The 24,995-nt window shown below is 41.6% G+C and overlaps 1 protein-coding gene across 7 annotated transcripts in view; it reads left to right on the top strand.

Annotated features, from left to right (window-relative positions):
* DISC1 (DISC1 scaffold protein) overlaps positions 1-24,506 on the top strand; it is a 150,166-nt gene extending 125,660 nt beyond the window's left edge. For all 7 annotated transcript variants that reach the window (XM_081906821.1, XM_081906815.1, XM_081906817.1 and 4 more), the window contains 2 exons: positions 14,175-14,293; positions 22,903-24,506. In XM_081906821.1, coding sequence (XP_081762947.1) covers positions 14,175-14,293; positions 22,903-23,050 — 267 coding nt within the window. In that variant the 3' untranslated portion in view covers positions 23,051-24,506. The remainder of the gene's footprint in view (positions 1-14,174; positions 14,294-22,902) is intronic.
* Positions 24,507-24,995: the final 489 nt, after the last annotated feature.

The following is a 24,995-nucleotide window of genomic DNA, read 5'->3' as shown; positions in this document are numbered from 1 at the left end:
TTGTGATTTCGTGGCCATAAAATATTCATGTTTTGTCTAAATATTTTACAGCCTGGTGAGAAATGTTTTGACTCCTTACCATCCTCACCCTGCCTCTAGCAATGCAGTAATGCAGTACAAGAAATACCCGAGAAATGAGGAGGAATGTGCCCATTGTGATAGTCATAAAGGGCATGTGCAACAGATTATAAGGAAATGAATGCATAAACCACGACAATGTAAAGTTAACCTCCTGCTGTTATTTTGCACGTAAATATTTTTAAAAGGCACTTTCCATAGAACCTGCAGTGGAACAGAGGCAATCTTTAGAACACATCTGTCCCTGGATAGAAAACCTAGAGAAAAGGCAGAGAAGGAATATTAGGTATATCATTCACACATAATGCTAAGCCAAACCAGGGATGCAGTCACAACCGCTTTGCTATTTCCAGGTCCTTCTACCTCAGCATGACATGGCAGCTAAGCCAAACTTAGCATGTCATCCAAATGTGAGGCTGTGCTCACCCTCTCTTCTCCTAAACCATGACCTGTAGCCAAGGTTTGTTGTTGAAGAGTGTTATGCAGTGGCTGCCCCATTGCCCTACTGTTGCCACTTTGCTTGAGTCTGGTGGGATAAAATGGACAAAACTGGAGAAATGTGTGCCAATTGGTATGACGTCGTGATTTGCCTCAGACATTCCTCTTCCCAGTTTAACTCCAGCCCTGTGTTATGGCAAAAACCTTGAGCTGGATGTACAACTTACTGAGCATCCAACTCCAAATATTAGTGTGTTTTAGCACTAAGAGGAAGAAGTCTTGTAGCCCCTCCATTTTCTTTTGTTGCAAGTGTATTTTGCGACACCAGTAATGGAATCAATCTGAAGCATCCACACACCATTCCACTTTATTAGTTGTTCTGTGATGCTTCTCTAGTGTCACAACATTTCTTCCATCAGGAAAGGCACTCTCCCACTATTCAATAACAATAGCAAACCACCCCCCGCCACATTTGTGTTATGAAAGGTCACAGGATCTTAGCAGGAAACTATGGGACATGTACTTATTGCAAATGAAGCAGTCTGGCCACCCTGATACCATTGTGAGCACAAATCATAATGAATGATAAATAAGAAGGATGACCCTTACTCCTCTGGTGCTTCCCCTGTGCTGTAAAACATGAAGTGTGGGGGGGGGGGTTTGCTGATCCAGACGCTTAGCTAAACTTTACCTCTCCATGCTGCTTGAAAGTACTTCCAAGTTCTAAGGAAATGGAGTATGTGAAATTGTCCCAATAGTTTTGCTGCTTGCATAACTTAGAAGTTAAGACAGGAGCATTAACTTGCAATTACATTGTTTTTGTTGCCTGTGTGAATTTGTAAGAGCCTCAGCTCTCCCCTTAAACCAAACATATTTCTTTGTGTATAGGATATTCTTACATTTATAGATATTCTATGAGATTTTACTTTCAGTTTGTCAATATTTTCATAGCACTCTGTTACTATGTGGGGTTTTCCCATTGTAAATTTTGGATTTCACAATGCGGCATGTTACTGCATAGTGTTGGCTTATAGTCTTGCGCCACCTTTATTCCAATATCTCTGTGTCTTAACCTACTTGGAAAACTGCTTCTTAATTGTAATCTACTCCTTATAATTTAAGCAATTTACACAACAGCAGTCCATCTGGTGCCAAAAAGTCTGTCCACAGTATGTGAGTGACGTTTCCACCTGCTTAGTGGAGTTTTTTTGGGTTTTTTGCTGCCCTGTCAGACTGTCTTTTTAATTTTCATGTTACTGTACTAAAAAAAAAGTTCACATTTCTTACAGTCTAACTTATTAAAATGATTCTAACAACTGAATGAAGTAAGCCACATGCCACAGAAGAATCAGCACTTCCATAGCTGGCTTTTTTAGGACAGAATGGTGGAAATGCATTTTCAGTTCCTGAAACATGGGCTCAAGCCGGCCTGGCGTCTCTTAAAGGCTTTGACATGACTGCCATTCCTTCTTCAAAGAAAACTGCATTGCATATTGCAGTGCTTAGTGGCTATTAGCTAGTTGTAGTGCTTTTGTCAGCAGACTGTGGCACATTCCTGTAGATTAAAATAGCCCTTAGTCCAGGGACTTGATACACAGGGTATAAAGGGCAAAGCATTTAAAAAATCCCTGCACTTTTATTTTTACTTTAATTAAATTTCATATTTATAGAACACCAAATAATTGGTGCTACATTTATTGCTTGCTTAAATGTCAACATTGAGCATTAGTGAAGGTCAGTATCTAAATATGATTTCAATACCCGTAATCCTGTATTGTAGAGGGATTTGGTAAGAAGGCACTTGACTTTCATTGCAGTACACCGAGAACCACTGGAAAACTAGACTGCTCTCAAAGTTACATCACAGATAGACTGCTCTCAAAGTTAAATCACAGATAGACTGCTATTATTACCACTTTTTCTCACTACACTGAGAGCCTGCTGGATGTCAGGCACCACCATCACAACTGTACCTTTTTGACTTTATCATTGGGATGCATTTAATTTCTCTTTTCTTGATTTACTTCTGCCATGTGTGCTAAAAATAAACACAGGAAAGGAAAAGGGGATTGGAAACTTTCAGTACTTTAAGCTGTCTGGAATATAACCATTTCTGTTACTTATAAGCTGGTGTTTTGCACTGGTCTAGGTTTCTTTTTTCTAATTTAGTCTAGTTGAAATGCCTAGGAATCGTATTCTAAATTCTGGGCCTCATATTTGTAAAAGCAGGGTCCCCTGCTTTCACGAGCAGCAGTATATCTCCGCATGATGGAAGGCATCAGTAGGATTAACCCTTAAACAAACTTGTGGTTCATGGAGGTCTTTTGGCCCATTTCCATTGCATTCCCATCTTCTCAGTGTTATGAGGTTCATGAAACACTGCTAGAAATGCAGGAAAGTTTTCTTTCAGGACATCCCCAGACAAGCATTAGGAAACCAACCAAACAGACAAAATGCAGCCTGTTGTGTCCCTGCATTCATTTGGAATAGCTCTGCTGTCTTATATAGCCCAAATTCCATTTTAGGAAATGGCAAAGGCTGTAACCCAGTCTATCAGAATTGGAATGAGGGTTTGTGTGTTGTCTGTCTCTCTGTCTCCCCTTCTGAAATTCCATTTCACATGTTAAATCAGTTTTCACAGCTTAAGTGCATGACATTATTCCGACCTTGTCTAGCTCAAATTGGCCCAGGAATCTGGAGGTGGAAGCATTACTCTGTTAAGAAAGTGGAGTTCCCTGATTGGCTTTTCACAAACCCTGCCTATAATGGGATGGATGGATTTTGCTTGTCCAATACTGAAAGCCATAGGTTCTTAAAAAGAGGAGTGTTTGGGAATCTTACTCTTCTGTTCTTACATTTGTTGGTCAACATTTGGCTAGGTTGGAGAGCTGAGAAGCCTTGTATTCAAAGACGTCTAGGGGATTCTGGTGACATCCCTTAATCGTACTCCAAGCAAACTCATTGAAATCAGTGCACCTCCTTGTGAGCATGACTGATGTTGGATATCATCTTTTGAAACAGCTTTTAACAAATAATTTTTAGAACCCATATGTAAATCTTAAGTCCTCCTTAGTACTATTTTCAAACCAGGAAAATGAAGTAAGGTGTCTGCCTAAATAATACAATATTTTGCTATTTTTTCCCTATTTTGACTGCTCCTATAATAAACCACTCCTTTTTCAGAAGAGTTATTTCTAAACAGGTTATCAGTTATTCAACCTTAATTTATGAAGGGGCCTGCCCAAGGTATCCTAGTTTTTAAAAGGGCCTGATTGGGGATTTTGTATCTAGGAGTGCCTTTTTCCTTGATAGAACAAACTAGCAGCAGGTGTTGAAAGATAGTCCTTGCTACCATATTTAAAATATTCTGTGCCTTGAAATTGGGGGACAGGGTGGTGGCAGTAGTGGCTCTGTGCAGATGCACCTGGGAATTTAAATATAATTTTACAGAGGTAGAAAAGAGGGTTAAAAATCCTGGAAAAAAATCCCATGTGATATGATGGGTTGAGGATATTACTATAGTGCCAAGGTGGATGGGTCCCTCCCAACTATACAATTCTATGAAGTAAGATAGTCCAACTGCCCACCCCCAGAACTGATGCCTGTCCACCTATCCCTGCTTGTTTTGTACTCTTTACCTCATCTCCTCAGCTGCGTCTCTTTCGACTTCCCTAGAGCCAGTGCAGGATTGTGACATTAACTTTACTTAAGGGGATAAATTGCTAACTACATCACTGCTGCCAAACCGTGACGTTGATCCTCGTTGGCCTGGTTCTCAATCTCTTTTCTCTGGGCCATACTTTTAGAAGAAAAATTTGCTCACACCACACTCAATTTTTAATTGATACATTGGAAAACAGAAAGAAACAACTCCCAGTAGAGCTTGATTTTGAAAAGATATATTCTGCAAATAAAAATATATATTATTTTGATACTATACTATACTACACTGAAATGTTTAAAGGTTTCTTTGATTGCCCTTGAATCTTCCTGCCACACCTGGCATTCTCTTCTGCCACCCCCTTTGAGAACTGCTGTCCTGGGGGATTAGCAGGATTCACAGAGGCATCACCACAGTTATTGAGCCAAACCGGCAGCAACAGCTTTGAACACCTAAACTAGTTACTTCTTTGAAGGTACCCTTCTTGCCCACCACCATCACTTCCATCTTGGTGCCAGTCTTGCTGCCGGAAGTGACATCTAGAAACTTCAGATGGGAATCAGATTTTAATATGATTTTTTTCTTCGAGTGCCTTCTTTGTCCCAGTGACAGTAATACTGGATGAATGGTGCAAGTTGGTATTTCTTAATTGGTTTTGTTGTGTCCCCATTTTGGTTATGTGTGTGATACCCCTTTGGAACAGGGTGACATACATTGCTTTCAACAAGATGTTTTCATAAACAAAGAAATTATATTTTACAGACTTCAGCCATAGCTCTCTCTTATTCCTGCATTGTCCCATTGACGTTGAGATTAATTTGGAGTAAGTGGTTTGAAAAGATTAGTTTAGACCTCAAATAGGTCTGAAAGAAGGAAGTAGACAGAAAAATAAGTGAGGCATATTCTGTTGTATGCATTGGATTGTTAGATGATAAACATAAGAATCATACAGATTTGCAATGGCATTTTTTTGCATATTGAGATTCACCAGATGTAGGATGATTAAGGTTGATCTGGAGATCAGTGTGTGTGTGTGTGTGTGTGTGTGTGTGTGTGTGTGTACGTGTGTGTGTGTGTGTGCGCGCGCGCGCAATATTTTACTTCCACAGTAGCATGCATTTCTCATGCTAGATTAAAATATCCACCCTATCTGCAGCAGTTGTTGAAATTAGTGGTGTTTGCCAGTATGTCTCTTTATTGGTTTTGCTAAATTGCTTTTATTTTTGTACATTTGAATGTGCCATAAAGCCACCTTGAGTCATGGAGGGGCAGGTGAAAACAAAAAATAAATTTTGTGTACAGGTTGCTTAAATCCCCTTGACTTCAGTGTGAATGAACATGGACCTTGTTGCCTAAATTCACAAATGCTAAAAAACCCCATACCGAGTTAGTAGTTTGCCCATCAGGATAATATTAATTTCACTGATTCTTGGGAGACACAGGAGTGTCAATATGAAATAACTCTTTCATTGAGCAATACAAATTTTAGCTGACTGGCAGAATATAAATCCACAACTTCCCCATTACCCAGTCTGATCGCCTACCCATGTGAACAGTGGCTCATTCACGTACAACATGGAGAAATATAATAGGACAGAAACACTTTTAAGGTAAGGATTTTTCAATTGTGTCAGAAAGTGAATAGAAGAGAAACAGTGTACCTTGCTTCCGTGATGACATAAACGTGCTCATGAAGCCTGCTGAAGCTCAAGGGAGTTGTCGCCACAGTCCCATAAGCAGCAAGATAATAGAAACACCTGTTATTGGAAAAGAATGATAACAACAGTTTGTGGATGGTGTCCAGCTATCTGCCACTGGCAGTTGCCAAGGGAGCAGGGTGGCGTAAGGTAACAGGGGAGGTAACATATGGTCTCCGAGACAAAAAAAAATCAAACCTGCCCAGCAAAACTGGTACCCATCTGTGGTGCTCACAGAAAACAGCAGGACAGCTCAGGAGCCTAAAGGGACCTATCATGTCACTATACCACAAAACAAATCAGACTGTCAAACAGCGGTACACGCAGCGCTGAACTAAGAGTCACAAGGATGTTTCAGCAGAGTCAAAGAGAAGGTCACCACTGATATTATGAACTTGTAGAAACGTCCTCCTCTATCTAAAGCCCTTTTCATAACAAAGCAGAACTTCTGAAGGTTAAATCTGAACCACAATATAGGTTGATGAATTCTTATGCTGCTAGTCCACTTACTGTATTACTGTATTGTTACTGGCCACAGATAAAGACAGGATCTGAATGGAAATTTCTTGAATGAACCACTAAAAAAATTCTCCTATTCACAAAATTGTCCTGCTCATTATATATGGTATATGGACAGAATAGCTGAATAAATTGGTGACATCAACAAACTTTTTGAAGATCCAAATACACAACGTCATGACAGACATGCTTTTGTGCTTTGGTTAACATTTTTACTTTGGGCATAGATATATCAGTGAAATAAACGGGGGAGTTTGCAAAGTTTTCTGTACGGAAAACTGTGCTTCTTTGATAAATCAAGCTGTAACATTCCTTAAAGCAGAACATGATGAAGTCTGGAAAGGGGAAAAGGTGGAAATGCTTCCAGTTAAAACTTATTTGAGCCTCGTATTTAAAGCAGAAGTTCCTTAAACCTCAGTTGTGATTCATCCAAGAAAGAAATGTGTGGCATAACAGTCCACACATAAACTTGTTCCCTTGCCCTTCCCTGCCTGAACCCTTGTTCCTTCTTCCCGCCACTCTTACCAGGAAACCAAGTATTTTGGAAACTTGACAAATTTTTAGTACTTTGGAGCAGGGTGTTTGATTACCTGCATCTAGTTTGAGCACAAAAAGGTGCAGAAGAAAGAATTCAAGGAATTAAAAATAGGGGTAGGCCATTGCAACCGAGAAGCTGCCTTGAATAGGCATGCAAGCTGTGTGAGTGTCCCAATATTTATTATTCTGACGGCAGAATTACAAATAGTCATTTTAGGAAAATACAGGAGATCATTGAGATTGTTTCTCATCAGAGGCAGCATATGCTGCATGTGAAAAAGAAAAAAAATGGGAATGCCCACTTCACAGTGGGAAGCAGAGAGCATCTTGCTGTTGTCACCAGCAAAAATCTCCCAGTGGTTGCCTGCAGTTTGTAGTAGAAAGGAGAATACTTTGTCAAACCCAGACCACTGGAAGCTAGACTTCCCATAAAATCAAATTCTCAGCTTTCTCATGGCAAGCCAGACTCCCCCCCTAGCAAGCCGCTTCCAGCTTCCCCAAAATGCTGTCAGCACAGAAATATTTTTTTAATGAACTGAACAAGATTGGAACTGCTTCCAGAGCGACAGATAGTTGCTTGCAGCAGTGGGCCAACCTGCCAGCTCCAGCATTGCAGTCTGGTTAATGCATTGAGCTTGGAGGCAAGGGGCCATTCTCTTGTTTCTTACCAGATACACACTCCATGCTTCTCAGTGGCCGCCAAGCAGCATTCCAACCAGGAAGCGTTTAAAATAGTTTCTGTGTCACTGGCAGTGTTTTGCCTGCTTCCATATATGTGTCAGATAAAAATATTAGCAGTGACATTAATAGGCAAGGAAGATGCTGAGAGGCATTTCTCTCCATTTTTTAAAAGTTAAAATGAGCCACTATCCTTTTGCCACTATCCTTTTACTATCACTTTTTTTTTATTTAGAGAAAATTGTGAGATTCTGAAATCATGTGAAACAACCACCTTTTTATTAGAGGTGTTACCCGGTTAATTGTATGACTTTTGATTACATCTGTGGAAATTACTAAAGCCAGCTGTTGCTGATCCCTTCCAGATGTTCTGGGCTACAACACCCATCAGCACCAGCCAGCGGCAATGGCTGTAAACAGTCATTCTGGATGGGGGAAAAAACATTGTCTGGGTTGGGGTTTTAAATGATGCATGTGTGTTTCATAGAAAGCACCATCTCCTATGTAAGAAAGATGGGGCACTTGCCTTTTCTAGCACCTCCCACCTGCAGTTTATGTAACAGTTCTATTTAAAAATAACATTTTTTTAAAAAATCTGCTATTCCTATACCATGGCAATTTCTTGGTTATGAACAGCCTGCTGGATCAGGCCCATGGCCCATCTAGTCCAGTCTTCTGTTCTCACAGTGGCCAACCTGGTGCCTGTGGGAAACCTGCAAGCAGGATCTAAGCGCAACAGTACACTGTGGTTTGCAACAACTGGTATTCTGAAGCTTACTGCCTCCACCTGTAGAGGCACAGCATAGTCATCATGGCTAGCAGCCACTGATAGCATTATCCTTCAGAAATTTGTCTAATGCTATTCTAAAGCCACCTGAGTCGATGACGGTAGCCATCATTGCTTCCTGTGGGAGCAAGTTCTGTAGTTTAACTAAGTGCAGGGAACAAGACCATCAACCCAGTAAGTTTAAAACCTACAGCAAACCAGCAATACAAGATGTCATCATCATCTAAAAAGGAACTAAAAATTGACTTTTAAGGTGAAAAGGGGGAAACAGAACAAACCAAGCAAGAGCAGGAATCTTGCACAATTCCTTGTTCTGCACTAATCCTGATCAGAAAACAACAGCATGTAACCCTCAAAACTCAAAAGAGAGACAAAACGAACGGTGCTACTTTTATATCACAGGGTTCCACTAGTGTACTCAGATTCATATTTTTCCTCAGTCAATTCTGTGTGCAGTAGATTAGGCTGAGAGGTATTGACTTGCCCTAGACCATCCAGAAAATGTAATGGCATAGGGATTTGAATGTAGGTTTTCCTCAGCAGAGAACTCTAGTTTCTAGGTTTCAGCATGGCTCTTCCAGAACCTAGCTCCTGTGCTTGTGTGCAGTGAAATTCAGTTCTACTGAATGACATTCTGGAACCTACCAGGCCTGCAGATTCTTACAATTCATGTCAGGATCTCAAATCCGATAACAGAAATTAATCAAAATTGTAATTATTTGGCAGGAAGTGTCCTTAAGATGCTTCACAATGTTTGGCTGGCTGTAGAAAGGAGTCTTTTCCCTACCTCTGAATGCCAACAATAGTAGAAGAAAGCTTGATTCCATAGATTTGCTCATCAAGACATTAATATGCATTTTCCCTTCTAAAGGCGTGACCATATAGGGTGGCTATCATCCATGGAGGAGGTTTATTTGGGGTTTTTTTTTATGCCAACCAAATGGTACCTGTGTACATTTTGTACTCTGACCTTATCTGTGAGCTTGCCAGATTAGGAAAATGCAGACAGTGTATGACTGCCACAGTTGATATAAATGCATGGCACTGATTTGCTAAACCCTGCACCATTTTGGTTTTTCTTATCAGGTATTGGTTCCATTTGGATAAATAGCCACAGGCACAAGCCTTAGATCAGAAGTCAGCAACCTTTTTCAGCCGTGGGCCAGTCCACTGTCCCTCAGACCACGTCGTGGGCTGGAATATATTTGGGGGAGGGGGAATGAACAACTTCCTATGCCCCACAAATAACCCAGAGATGCATTTAAAATAAAAGCACACATTCTGCTCATGTAAAAACACGCTGATTCCCAGACCATCCGCAGGCTGGATTGAAAAGGTGATTGGGCCGCATCCGGCCCCCGGGCCTTAGGTTGCCTACCCCTGCCTTAGATGCAGCTATAAAAAAATTCTCAGGAGATTCTCAGCCCTTTGCACTTCCTTAGACTGATAACCAACTGATAACCAACAGCTGCCACCCACATTACAAAGATTTGCATCTTGGGCCATTTTCACAAGTAGCAAAATGCAACATTAGAACAGCCCCATGGTTCTGATACTCACACTGCTTAGTAAAAAGCAGAAAGCCAGTAGGATACAGGAGGAGCAGGAAAAGCACAGGAAAAGCCAAGGTAGCAGAACCACAGTACTTGAATTAATATTTTAGAGTGGTAGATATCCTTATATTAGTCTCATGTTTAGGGACTATTCTCAAAGAATGATATTTTTTGTTTTGTTTTGGTGGGCATGCATTTTGCCTCCGCTTTATTGCTGAGGATGGCAGAGGATTTAAAAATCACTTAATTTCCACACCACCTGTTTTCAAATCAGCCTTGTGAAGTCTCTTGCATGGTCACAGCAGGAATCTGACCTATAGCCTAATATATTAATGGCAGGGCACTTTAATCAAATTCAGCTAAGCTACTCAATAAACCAACACTTTGAAGTCACAACTTTTTTCATCTTCTTATAGAAAACACCCCCCCTTACGTGTTTTGAATTTCCCCAGCGTTACCCTGTTGTAGCAAAAACAACAGAGTCCACATTGCACTTTAAAGACTCACACATTTATTGTAGCATCAGCTCGTAATTTGAACTGTGATTGTTCTACTTGGACGAAGTTTGCCGAGTGGTTATTATTATTTATTTCATGAGATTTATGCAGACCAACCTCAAACCAGTTTACAGAAAGATAAGACAATAAAACCAAGCAAAATTTACAGCCATTTAAAACAATAATACAGATTAAAATTACCACAACTTTCCAAGCATCTGGGTAGGCTTATCTAAACATGAATGTTGCCAAAAACAACCTGCTTAATCTCAATAGGCAGGTTAGTTTTAGGGAATATGTTTTTCATCACTTTCATTCATGAATTTGGATGTGCATTTATGAGTTTATGTGCTATAACTGGAAGTTTCCCCAACCAAAATCAGTTACTTAGTTCAAAGAGAGCCAGTGTGATGTAGTGGTTCAGTGTTGGACTAGGACCTGGGAAACCAGCATTGAAATCCCTGCTTAGCCATGAAACTTTGTGGGTGACCTTGGGACAGTCAGTCTCTCAGCTTAACCTACCTCACAGGGTTGTTGTGAGGATAAAATAGTGAGGAGGAAGAATCACGTGTGCCGCCTTGAGCTCCTTGGAGGAATGATGGCATATAAATGCAATAAATAAGTAATAAGTTTGGATACAGCCTGTCATAAATATGTGACCATTTGGATAATCACTCTCCTTATTTCATACTGTGGAGCAAAACTCACTCCCAGTTAAGAAGAAGACCCCATCCAAATCTTTAACTTCAAAAAAGAAAAACAAGAATAGTGAGCATCTAGAATAAAATTGTTTTCTTCAGATAGATGCGCCAGTTAGTAATCAGGACTTTAAGGAATCTTCAGTGCAAGAAAATAAATGATTTCGTGACTGATCTCCCTGCAAGCCTGCCAAATAGTAAATAAAAGTGGTTTTTTTTTAATGTTGCTGCCCTGTCTTCTTGTATGCGGGTCACTAAGGTATTTTCTAATAGCTTTCCAATCTTGTAAATTGCTCAGGTGTTTTTTCTCTCCCTAAGATATGCAGGATCCTGCTGGGTATTGAATAACAATCTAACAGCTTGATGGATGACTTGTTCTTCATCCATACAGCCACAAGGACATTTATAGCCAATATATGGCATCGCTTAGTATGGCTGCCTGTGGTTTTAAAAGCTTATGGCATATTGATTCCTGGTGTAAACTTATTATTTTCCGTAAAGTTTTGCAACAAAGCATCTGGACAAATGGGATTATTGTAAAGTTGTACAGAATCCATTTGTGGGAATTAGACTGCTGAATATCTTGCTTGTGTCTATTGATACTTTCAGCAGAATATGAAGATGCCTATCTCTTCCTTCTATCATCTATCTATCTATCTATCTATCTATCTATCTATCTACTATCTATCTATCATCTATCTATCTATCTATCTATCTATCATTTATTTATTTATTTATAATGAAGAATGTTTAATTTATAGACTTCTTAATGCCTAGGCCACTTCTAAGTGGCTTACAAAGCATTAAAACTAATTGCACAACATTGTTAAACTATGAAATAAGTAAAATACACAATAAGTAAAATACACAACAAAACAATCCCATTCAAATATAAAGCACCATGATTAAAATGTGTAGCAAAACAATCCAATTAAAACAGCATAGCAATTGAAATGAGAGACTCAGGTGAAGAGAATGTCTATGTAAACAGGCACTCTTCAAAAGCCATTGGAATGCCAATACAAATTGGGACCACTCACCTTCCAGAAATTCAATGATTTTCACCCCACAATCAACCTAACAATGAATCAATCTATGCAAGAAATACATTTTTTGGACACTACTATAAAAATACAGGATGGGCGCATAGACACCACCTTACACCGTAAATCAACTGACCGACAAACATATCTACATGCCTCTAGCTACCATCCCAAACATACCAAACAGTCCATTGTATATAGCCAGGCACTACGTTACAGCTGTATCTGTTCCAATTCTACAGACTCTCACCTAAGAGATCTACAGCAAACCTTTTTAGAACTAAAATACCCAGCAGATGAAGTTAGACAACAGATCAACAGAGCCAGACTGATACCCAGAGAGAACTTGCTGCAAGACAGACCCAAAAAAGAAAATAACAGAACACCTCTAGTCATCACATACAACTCCCAAGTTAAAACAGTACAACGCATCATCAGAGATCTACAACCTCTCCTGGACAATGACAGTTCTCTTTCTCAAGCTCTGGGAGGAAGACCTTTCATTGCCTACAGACAGCCACCCAATCTTAAACAACTCCTAACCCACAATAATATTACAACCAGACTTAACACGGACACTGGTACCAGAGCCTGCAATAAACCCAGATGCCAACTTTGCTGCCACATACACCCGGACAACACCATTACTGGCCCCAACAACATCACACATACCATCTCGGGACTATTTAATTGCTCATTGTCTAACATTGTGTATGCCATCAAATGCCAACAGTGTCCTTCAGCTCTCTATATTGGACAAACAGGCCAAACCTTATGCCAAAGAATAAACGGACATAAATCTGACATCAGGAATCACAAGACAGAGAAACCAGTAGGAGAACACTTCAATCTCCCAGGACATTCTATACAAGATCTCAAAGTAGCTGTTCTACTACAAAGGAATTTCAGAAATAGACTGGAAAGAGAAGCTGCTGAATTGCAACTTATTACCAAACTTAAAACCATGGAGAGACCTGGTCTGAACAAAGACATTGGATTCTTATCTCATTATACATGACAAAGCCATTTTTCACCTTCTCACCCCTTGCTTTTTCCTGTAAGACCTATTGCAGTCGTTAAGAGTCATCAACAGGCTCATCACAGCTATCTGCCAATCACCCATTCCCACCACCCTTCTGAGTAATACCCCTCCCCACCTTCTCACTATATAGAAGGGTCTGGAAACTTCTGTTTCAGTGTATCGGAAGAAGTGTGCATGCACACGAAAGCTCATACCAAGAACTGACTTAGTTGGTCTTTAAGGTGCTACTGGAAGGAATTTTTTTTGTTTTGACTATGGCAGACCAACACGGCTACCTATCTGTAACTGATAATCATCAGGTTGTGATAAGACTAACCAGGTTTCATTTGTTGCAGTACAGCCCTAAAGTCCACATCCTGCACATCACAGTACAGTGGTACCTCGGGTTACATAGGCTTCAGGTTACATACGCTTCAGGTTACAGACTCCGCTAACCCAGAAATAGTACTTCGGGTTAAGAACTTTGCTTCAGGATGAGAACAGAAATCGTGCTCCAGCGGCGCGGCAGCAGCAGGAGGCCCCATTAGCTAAAGTGGTGCTTCAGGTTAAGAACAGTTTCAGGTTAAGAACAGACCTCCAGAATGAATTAAGTTCTTAACCCGAGGTACCACTGTAGTCTGAATTGGTACCCTGATGGATACATGTTGCTTCCCATCCCACCCATGCTGATTCTTAACTGTGCATTATCAGTAGTCAAGCTGTTTACTTAAAAAATTAACAGTAACAGAAATTAAAGAGAAGGATTACTTTTGTCCTTAGAATAGGCCCCACACTCCCTACTTTATACATGGCTATGGCAGACATGAATTTAAAGTGAAAGGTCAGTTGCTGAGCTTGTTCCAGCATAACAAAATATTGTACCCTGAATTTATATGATCTTCAAGGATGCTAATGTGCAGCCAAAAACACAAACACTTTCTTGTAATATTTTTTCCCCTTCTTGTAGGAATTTCATATACTTACAGCAGAACTTGACGACAAATGTGAAAAAATAAGTGAGAAGCTGATGCACCTGGAAGATCAACTTCAAACAGCGTTCTGCGGCTGTGATGAAGACCTTGTTCATATCCTTTTTTTGATAGTCTGCCTTTGATGCTCCAGCTAAAGAATTAGCTTTTATCAGCACAGTCCTGAAATTAGCATTGTGTGAATCCTACTTTAGAGAACTAGGTTATAATAGAACTTTGTTCCCTGGAAACCTGAACTAAGAAATAATAATCAGTAATTCAACCATGATGACTTGGACTGACGGGTGATTTATTGGGAACCTTGTGGGATATCCACCAATCTCCTTCCACTCTGGACTAAGGGAGGATGAGTTCCAGGTCAAGCTATGAGCCTAGATAATGCAGCTTGAAGACAAACAGGTGCCACAGGTTTGTCCACTGAAAGTGCATCTATGAAAGTCTTTTTGAGGAAATGAGATTAGCTCATGCAGAGCAATGAATCCCAGCAAATCTTGCTCCATATCAATGTCTTCTGTCAGCTCTAAGTTCCATCCACTATACCAGAGACATGGGAACCTGTGGCCTTTCAGGTGGTGTTGGACTACCATTTGCATCACCTGTACTTGTAGCCAGGTAGTACGTCCCAGAGCCTAGAGAGGAAATCCATAAGGAGCAAAATTTGGAAAGTTCTTTGGAACTGGATTCTTCAGAGCCGCAGCTGCAGCTGTTAGACTTTCAGTCAATCCTTGGACAGAGTGTAGCATCTGCAGGGAGAGGTCCCTTAATTCACACCAGGGAGGGGCTACAAAGATAGCCAATTCCCATTCACTGGTCCTCAAGGGTCAGTAAAAGTAAAGGAACCCCTGACCGTTAGGTCCAGTCGTGGCCAACTCTGGGGTTGTGGCGCTCATCTCGCTTTATTGGCCGAGGGAGCCGGTGTACAGCTTCTGGGTCATGTGGCCAGCATGACTAAGCCACTTCTGGTGAACCAGAGCAGCGCACGGAAACACCGTGTACCGTCCCGCCGGAGCGGTACCTATTTCTTTACTTGCACTTTGATCGGCTTTCGAACTGCTAGGTTGGCAGGAGCAGGGACCGAGCAACGGGAGCTCACCCCGTCACAGGGATTTGAACCGCTGGCCTTCTTATCAGCAAGTCCTAGGCTCTGTGGTTTAACCCACAGCATCACCCAGGGAGGAGGGTGCACATGTTAGGTGCCTGCTTTATCAGAATAGGGTCTCGTATTGGCCTTCCTTTGTTGTGGGAAGTTAAAGCCTGGCTAGGTAGGATGTAGATGCTTCATGCCTCCCTCAGGGTTCATTCTGTGGGGAGAGGCCAGCTGCTTTGCCACCTGGCTTCTTGGCTCATCTCAAGGACCGCTCCTCTGCTCTTCTCTCACCAGCCTCACAAAGGGAGGAAAGCTCTACACTTGAGGACTTTGAAGCTCCACAGCCACCCCTGCTCTTGACACAGTTTGGTGCACCTTATGTTGTGTATAAAGATATACTAGTATTCTCTTCCTATCTGTCGTGCATTTGGGGGTAATAGTGGGGCAAGTGCCGGCTGCACCAAGCTTCCCATATCCCCCCCCCACATTTTTTTTTAAAATGTGTATCTTTCCAAGAATCCGTTTCAGTGTTAAATTGCCAACTGCATATTAGGGAACAGTCCAGTGCAGATGCGCCCTCAGAGAATAGTGACAGGACCATTTATCTAGTACTTGCTGAAACTGAGAGGAGTCTTGTCATTGGCTTGATCTAAAATTAGGTCAGACTGAACAGATGTTTTGAGACTTTCCCCCTGTACGTACCATGGAAAGTGCATCTGAGCCTCTTCAGTGCAATTTGTGCCAATGGTTAATAGAAAGAAAAAGCAGAATTGAAACATAATGTACATTCTTGGTGGTGTAAAGTTTAATTTCAATTTGGAGTGATTTAAGAAAGAAAAAGCAGAATTGAAACATAATGTACATTCTTGGTGGTGTAAAGTTTAATTTCAGTTTGGAGTGATTTAAGTACTGATATAAGCACCCTCAAACTATTGTTTCATATACTCCAATCTCCAAGCAGCAAGAGTCTCCAGGGTGTCTCCCGGGATTTGGCTTTCATGGAATGAAGGTCAGTGGAGACTGTGGTATATTTAGGACATATGGGTCTAAACACACACACACACACACACACACACACACACACAGCATAGATGGAGGCACTCACAGCATTAACACCTCCAGCAGATCTTGCCTCCTCATCACGTTTCCAGGAAAACCCCAAACTCAGCTTTGGGTCCAGCTCAGACTGAGACATATCTCTGTCTCTAACTTCCAGCATCAGCCAAACTCACACATGCCCCCCTTGGCCTATTATTCTCCATTCTAGAATGATGTGGCATCCAGTCAGGTGAGGGAGGTGGAGGAAATGCCTATGCCCCATCCTAGAGAACATCATCATTTAATTGTCACTATGGCAGCCGAGCTCACTCTATTAGATGCTGTTGGCCAGCTAAGGCCATCACCTTACAAAAAGACTTGCCTGACCGATTCAACAAGTTTCCTCATGGAGTTTAACCTCACAAGAATATGATCATAGGTTTTGAAGGGACTCACAGTCATCATCCAGACAGATCCTTCCTCCAAACCTATGGCATATATTAAAACACTCTGTCTTGTAATGTTTGTAATACCCAGTTTTTTTTCCCCCCTAGAAAAATAGGTGCTGGTACATTAAAAAAAAAAAGCTGTTCTGGTACTGCATACCCTTGAGTACCTCCTGGGGAGAAAAGTACTGGAATACCACCACAGAAGACTTCTGGGGGGACATAATTGTTTGCCACATATTCAGCTGAACATATGGAAGAGCAATGCTGCTGCTGTTGCGACTAACCTCCATGAGTTCAGCCAGGCAAGTACACAGTGCCAGATTACCAAATAGGCACAGTAGGCACTGGCCTATGGGCCCCAGGCCTTTTAGGGGCCCTGTGACAACAGATCAAAATAATATTGATTTGATCTTGAAAGAAAATTACAAGCAACCTTTTTTACTTCAATGCGAGGTGGGTGTCACCTGTCCCCCCCCAGATTTCGACTGCCTCTACAGGATTTAATTTGGCACTGCATGTACAGATATTTTACATTTTTGGGTCTTTTGATGGCCCACTGCTTTTAGGAACATGGAAACATAGGAAGCTGCCTTATAGTGAGTCAGACCATTGGTCCATTTAGCTCAGTATTTTTGACACTGACCAGCAGTGGCTGCCCAGGGTTTCAAGCAGGGATCTTTTCAAGCCCTACCTGGAGCTGCCCAGGATTGAACTTGGGACCTTCTAGATGCAAAGCAGATGCTCTACCACTTTGTGATGGTTCCTGATCACATGGTAAGAACCATACATGCCTACAGTTGTGCATGTCCATATTCCGTGAATGGAGTTGGCACCTGTGATCCCAGTCTTCCCTCCACTTGCTCCAACAAATGTGTGAAAAACCCAGCGATCTCCACTTACAAAATTAATCTGCTAAACCAATTTTAGTCAATTATCATCTACAGCCAAAACAGGAGATGCATATCTTGGAAACAAACATATTTTCCCCTTAAAATATCCAGTGAGTACTTACCATGGCACATTGCCCTGCAGTTTTAACTGTGTATAGTACAAATAACCCTAGCAAGATGGGCATTTGGTTGTCTTCCAGATGAAATCCCTTGAATGAGGAAACATAAATTGTTTAAAAGGCTGCTTATGCCAACTGGCATCTGGTTTAAGCTTGCTGAATCTGTCATGTCTACATAAATGGATAGGCACAAAGTTAAAGATCACTTCTGCCTTTTTCTTCCACAATTCTTCCGCATGATGTCCACAAATGCATATGCTGCTTAAACTGGATGCAGACAGAAATATGGGGTTGAATAAACAAAGCAAGAGCAGGAGGCAGAAAAAGTATAATCAGGAAACTGAGCAGGAAAAGATAGCCTTTTTTGTTGCTAATTCGGCTTTGTATTCAAAGCCAGTTTGAAAGGTTCATGACTGCAATATTCAAAAAAATAAAGAACCTGCAAACAACCCTACCAAAGGTCTGCTTGCCACTTCTCTGTGCCTCTATCCTTTTCTCTCTCCAGTAATGTCTTGTTTTACCCAACATGGGATGCAACAACATTGTGCTGTGCATTTACCCACCCCCTGCTTCCAAACGGTTGGTTGTAAAACCACATGCTACCCTGGAGAGAAAGAAAGACACAGGGAGCAGCAGTAACTCTGTCTCTCTTGTAGTGTCTAGTGGATCCTAAAATACCGTGGTAAAAACTCCAGCCAGATCCAACAGAATTAAATCCCAGTTTACACAACTGTTTTGAGCCCATGCTGCACAGTTTATTTATTACACTGATACATCCTGCTCTTCCTTTGAGAAACTCAGAGCAGCTTATGCTAGGCCCCCAGGCATTCTCCGATTTAGGCACCATAATAACATAATGGCATCATCTTCCCTCAGTCTATTCCTTGGCCAAATGGATTGGATTTGCTACAGTAGGAGCAGCAAAAACCCCATTCAAACAGATGCCGGAAAAGACAGGAGGCGACTTGTGTAGGGCAGTCAGGATGGCTGATGACAAAGCTTCCTCATGCCTATTTGTATTATGCAAAGGTTTCCAAGTGGTTTGCATGTTTATTTATTAGATTTTGTACCTGCCCTTCACCATAAGTTCCCAGGACGGGTCATAACAACAATAGAATATGTCGTTATAAAAACGAGTAAAGCAATGTCAATTGTAAAAGAAGTTAAAACGTTCCAAATGGGACCGAAGGGTATTGTCATGTTATGTCCTTTCCTAACACAAGAGGAGGGGACTTGGAGTTCAGCGGATCAATTTCCATGAGCAGGAGTTTCCTGTTTCAGAATGCAACCTGGCCTTGGAAGTTGATCTGCAGAGTTCTGAGAGTGCCATCTGCCAGTATTAAACTGATCACTTGCACAAGCAGTTACATGTGTAAAATGAACAGCAAAAATCATGCCTGAAATGGCTCTTAGCAATAGTTCTAGTGTCACCTAAACTAATTCCCAGATATTTTAATTTCTAAATTGCCCATTAAACCTTTAACCAAGGGCTAAATGGGTGCCTAGGTGCATGATCTTCCAAAAACCTGCAATGATAGGTACAAGTACTTTGGGCTGAAAATTGCAGCTGGTAAGCTTCTAATGAAAAGAGAGAAAGAGAGAGAGAGAGAAGGCTGCTTCTGGGAGATCTAACTTCCTGGTGCTGTCAAGAAGGCGGTTCTGCCAATATTTAAACACACATTGTGGCTTTGATTAATAATTAAACTTCTATTAGAAGAAATAAATCCCAGATGCCATTGTTTTTCATTATACATTTTTATGGCACAGAATACTGGAACCAACCAGCCTGCTAGTAGGGCATAAATAGCACACACAACACAAATGAAGTCAGAAACCAGCACTAATGCTTAGCACTGAATATTTACACAGACCCACAAGGGATTTTTATTTAATATTGTAACTTCTCAAAGCAAATATTAAGCAGGAGGTTTTGCATTTGACGGATGAATGGGAGCACAAGCAGGCAAATTCAAGCTCACTCCTATATCCACTTCCCTGTGAGTATTGAACTCTAAGGGACTTGCATCTAAGTAGACAGGTATAAGATTGGTCTGTAAAAGTAAAACTTGTGTGTATCTCTGCTTCTGATGGATTTGTTGAACAAGAAATACCATAGTGAAGCAAACCCACAAAAGAGCCAATGGCTGTTAATCAGTGGCAAGCAAATGAAAACAATCTGAATTGTTAATTGGAAGAACCAAAGGCAAGAGGTGACACATTGCTGGTGTCTGAGGACTTGATGAGAGGTGTTACTTTACTAACAGGAAAGACTTAGCATTCCCAGTAAAATTAAATGGATTTTTATATTGCAATTTCACAGTCATTTGGGGTCTTAATTAGCAGTTATGGCTTGACAGACAATTTGAGGGCATGTAATAGTTTGAGATATAATGCTATTTTTGCTGCAGGAAAGTGGGTTGGCTATTTGAATTCTGTCTGCATAAAATACACTTTTTCACACCCTGCAAAAATAAGTTTGTGTTAATGGTTTTAATAGCCAGTTTGAAATGCCAGTGGAGACATAAGCAAACCAGCCAGACATCTCATGGTACAAACCTCCCTTACTCTCCCAGGGATTTCTTCCACACTAACTGGCCTCAAGAGTCAGGAGGTACTAACTGATGACCCCTGACTCTGGTGCCAGTTTTTGCAGGGTGTGAAAAGGAGTATTTCATAAAACAGTTCATTTGTTACTGTGGCTGATATTTCTTGCACTTGATTATATGTAACACTCTGGCCCGGATGAGACAGTTTATCTATAATTTTTTTCTTTAGTGACAGTGTGAATCATGAGACTTATATACAGTGGGAGGGGTGTTTCTCTCTTCTGAAACATGAACTACACTCTGAGTGTTTTCTTTCATGTTCGATGCAGTTAAATCAAATAGAGGGGATATGAAGGTTTTATGGTCATATTTGCAGCGGCTGGGCTAGATGGCCTTTGGGCATCCCTTCCAACTCCACAATTTTATGATTCTATGGTTTTATGATTTTTTTGTGGGGGGAGGATGTAATCCTGCTGTGTATTTTGCTCTAAGGAGTTTAGTTTGGTCAGAACCAAGTATAAATTTCCAGAGTTAATGCAAAATACATTACTTCTGGGAAATGAACCTCCATAGAGGACTATGAAAATTTGTGATCCCGGCTTTTTAGACTCGTCTACCCACGTACTGTCTGAAACCAAAGCAGCACATTGGTTGTCAGATGTGAAATATATTGGCGTTGTTTTCGGCTCTCCCACTCCACTATAACTAAACTTAAGGAGGTAACCCCATGTTCACAGCTGCTGCCCCCAGGTGCAAGTTGTGTCGCAGCCGAGGAGGGTGGGTGGCAGCACTGGCCCCCACTCGCCTGCTCTCCTCCCCTGGGTCAGGCCTGGCCTGGGGGGCGGAGCTGCGCCAGGCACAAGCACTGCAGCCAAGGTGCAACTCCTGACACAGAGCCAGGCTCCAATGAAGGAACCTGTTGTGGGGGTGCCTGTTTACACCCCATCTCAAAATTGCATCTGGGGCCATGGCACCCCCCCCCCACACTATGCCTGTATCTCTGAGGTGTAATGAAGGAAGGGTGGGCAGGTGGAAAAGAGCACTGGCAACTTTTAACAGTGGTCCACCGTTATATGAGGGGTCTGTTTACTTATCCTTGGTACTTGGTTTTAGCACAAAAGGTATTTGTTCAGCATCTTCTCTGGGTCTTGCCTTTAGACTGAAAAAGACGGTGTAAAAATGTGAGCAGAAATTGATCTTATCCTTTTACCCTAACATTAGTTCCCCATAAAGTAAAAAAGAAGAAGAGAGAGTCAAACATCACAGTGAATGTATGTAAATTACAGAAAAAGATGAAATCTTGAGGAAGCTTTGAAAGAATCAGAAGCTGCCAAAAGGCTTTTCAAATTGGTATGTGTGACAGTCTGGCATTGAAGGTATTTGCATAACTTTCCCATGATCCCCTTTAGTTACTCCCCTCACCCCCAAAGAAAAACGATTTTTTAATTATCCACTTCATGACCTAAGGATGTATTTTCATCTTGACATTGTTCTTGGGTATGGCAGCATTTCCTAATAGATCATGAGCCCCCAAAAACATAAAAAGCGAGGAAGCACATCAGTGTCAGCTTGTACTTTGCCCTCTCCCTGTGTAGGGAGTTTTTAAACATTTGGCTCTGAACCAAGACACTTTAATGTTCTGTGAAGTGTGGTTTCATAATATATTATCATTATCTTCCATGTTTGAAATGTAAAATAGCTCTTACTTGATTGTTCCCTTGCTGAACTAATTAGGTTAGTTTTTAGGTCCTGTTTCCATTGTGTTCCAGAATGAAAGGCTGTGGCATTAATATGAGTCATTTTGTGCATTTTGTATAAGACTGACCCAGCTGCAGAGTTGGGGCTGTAGAGGAAGTAATTCCAGGCCTGGCTTTACGGGTAAGGCTGCAAGGCTCAGCTCCCTTAAGCTCTGTTGAGAGTAGTTTACTTTCAAGTAAAGTCATCTAGGACCAGAGCGGAAACTTGTGTTCTGCTTTTTATTCCTCGGTCATGGGGTGGTTTTTCACTTTATGGAGGATGCTGTGTATGAGAGAGGAAGGGAGAGGGAGAGGATGTATTTCAGACTCTGATGGATGTGAGGGCAGTATGAATGTGAACTCGGGGAGGGAATCGGTTCTCATGTTAGTGAGAATTGCCATCAATGACCTGAAGGTTTGGCACAGAGACAAAAAAAGGGCTCTCTATGTTCATTTATATTCCTCTCAAGCTGAGATCTAAGATTATTCCCTCTGAATAGTGACTGTGGTATTCTCTTTGTGTAACACATGGGGATTTACAACAGCCACTCACACTTACATATGTGCGTGCGCACACAAATTGCTGCTCACTTCATACCCCTCAAGCAAAAAATGCTGTTTGTTGCCCACAGGCCCAAAAAGACAGGATGAGGAGGGGGCATAAGCAAGTGTGAAATATGTATTAATATTTAATCCAAGCAATTTGGATGAACTTGACGCTGCAATTAGCTAGCAATGCCCATCTGTCGTGCACAGCACAACAACAACTTATTAAATAACTCAGAGAGAGGAAAGGAGCTGCCAATTACCTTTCAATTTATTCCTTAATAAAGCATATACAGTCTCTACAGAGAGAGATCCAGATGGTGAAGGAAACTCTCCAGGCCATGTTGGTGCAGCTCCAGCCCGCTAAGAAGGCAGAGGAAGATGCTGCTGTCGACTTCCTTGGTGGCAGCTGGTGTCCGGGAAAGGAAGGCTTAGAGGAATAATGAGCAGGAAGACTCGGCGGAGCGGGCAGGGGGAGAGAGCTTCATTCAAAAGGGTTGCTTTCAAGAGCTGAATACTGTCTTAGGAGGCCTCAAGGATTCTTCCCATCTCTGCGTAACTAATAACAACTAAATCAATTATTGGATATGGGGAGGGGGAGACCCTGAAAGACTTGCCTAACAAGTATTGTAACTTGCATGTTCACTGGGTCAGATCTGGAAACAGTTTTTGAAGCCCTGTGTCCCATGCACTCTTTGATGTGACAGTTCCAAACTGATGTGTCTGAACAGATGCACCAAGGGCGAGACTTATGCAACAAAGCTGTAGCAATCTGCTTGTGCACTCCTTTCTAGTTTTGCCCATACCTGACAATGTAATGTGGAGATCTGCGCATTCAGAAGTCACAAGTGCCTAGAGCAGCGGCTATTGCAAGTGGCTAGCCTTAATTGCATTGCCAGTGATACAACATGTTGCTGTTCAGTGATCACCTTTTTGTTCAGAGGTGGGGAAGCTGCTGCTAGCCGTAGTTGGACTCTGATTCCCATCAGCCCTAGGCAGCATGGCCAGTGATCCCGGATGGCGTGAGTGAGGTTCAACAACATCTGGAGGACTGCAGGTTCCTGCCCCACCCCCAGTTTAGGGACAGGGTTGCATTGGAGGTGTGGTGTGCACTCCAGTATGTGAAAGCAGGAATACCAAACCCAGCAAATGAAGAATGTCAGATACCCTAAACTCCTCAAAACGATGTACACGAAGAGGGATGGCTTTTGCCACACATGCATCCAGTTTGGTGTCTGGGACACTTGCACAACCATTCAACCAGGGACCATTTATGACCATAGTAGTTTAAAGGAGAGTGATGGGTATTATTACATTTTCTAAGCAATACAACACTGCAGCTGCTGGGATGCAGTGCAAATGTGATTGCACATGAATGGATTTGCTATGTAGCAGGATATTAATGTTTCTACCACGCAAGAGCCACATCCACACCATGCATTTCAAGTGATATTCTACCACATTTTTATCCTTCCAGGGAGCTCCTAGAATTGTAGCTCTGTGGGGAGAACAACTCTCAGCACCCTTAGCAAACCACAGTTCCCAGGAATATTTTGACTCTCAAAAGTGGCATAATAATGCTTTAAATGTATAAATGGCCCTTACAGCATTATCTGGAACAGCCCTGAAGAATTGGTGTACTTCGTTCCATGCAATTTGTAAAACATCCCCCCTCTCCCAAATTACATTGTTGGGGGGGGCACTAAGTTGGAGTTTAAACTAATAGCAAAATTTTGCTAAATGAAATGAGGGCTGCATATACCCATTGGCATTCCATATAATAGTGATAATTGAAATCAAAGGATGTCATAATAGCTTTTCCAACTATATTCATTTAGTGTTACAAAGTGAGAAGAAATTCTTGTTAATTCTAAAGAGGAAAATTATTTAAAGCAATAACCAATGGTTTCTTGTTTTTTTAAAAAGCAAACTGATGGTGCTTAGTGTAATTAAAATCTAGATAGATGCTTCCTGTTTTTATATAAAGACTTAAAAAAATTCTTCTGAAAGTTTCTGCAAATTGTATGTTGAACTGGGTGTATTTCTAACCATATATATCAATTCAGAATTGTCAGAGCTGCCCCTCGGTCCCAGCTCACAGAGGACCAACGCCAGGCTGTGTTTATGTACAAAGGTCTTTATTGAAGTTCAGTTTCCATTTCAAAGCCGCAGCGCGCAGCTCTACGTCCTAAACCCTAGACCGGCGAAGTCCCGTCTGAGTCTCCTCCCCTCTAACACCAGTTTAATATCCTAGCCCTGCTCCACCTTTTCCGCTGCTCTCTCCTTCTCTGGGTCCTTCTGCCCGTTGGTGCATTCCCCTTTCTAGACTCCTCAGACGCTGAGTCGCTTAGCTCCTCCCCCTGCCTCCGGCGAGCTTTGGGACCCGGC

This window comes from Podarcis melisellensis, assembly GCF_964234715.1.
Source record: "Podarcis melisellensis genome assembly, chromosome: 3".
Taxonomy (NCBI): Eukaryota; Metazoa; Chordata; class Lepidosauria; order Squamata; family Lacertidae; genus Podarcis; species Podarcis melisellensis.
The sequence above is the reverse complement of the archived record's forward strand: the minus strand, read 5'-3'. Positions and strand labels throughout refer to the sequence as shown.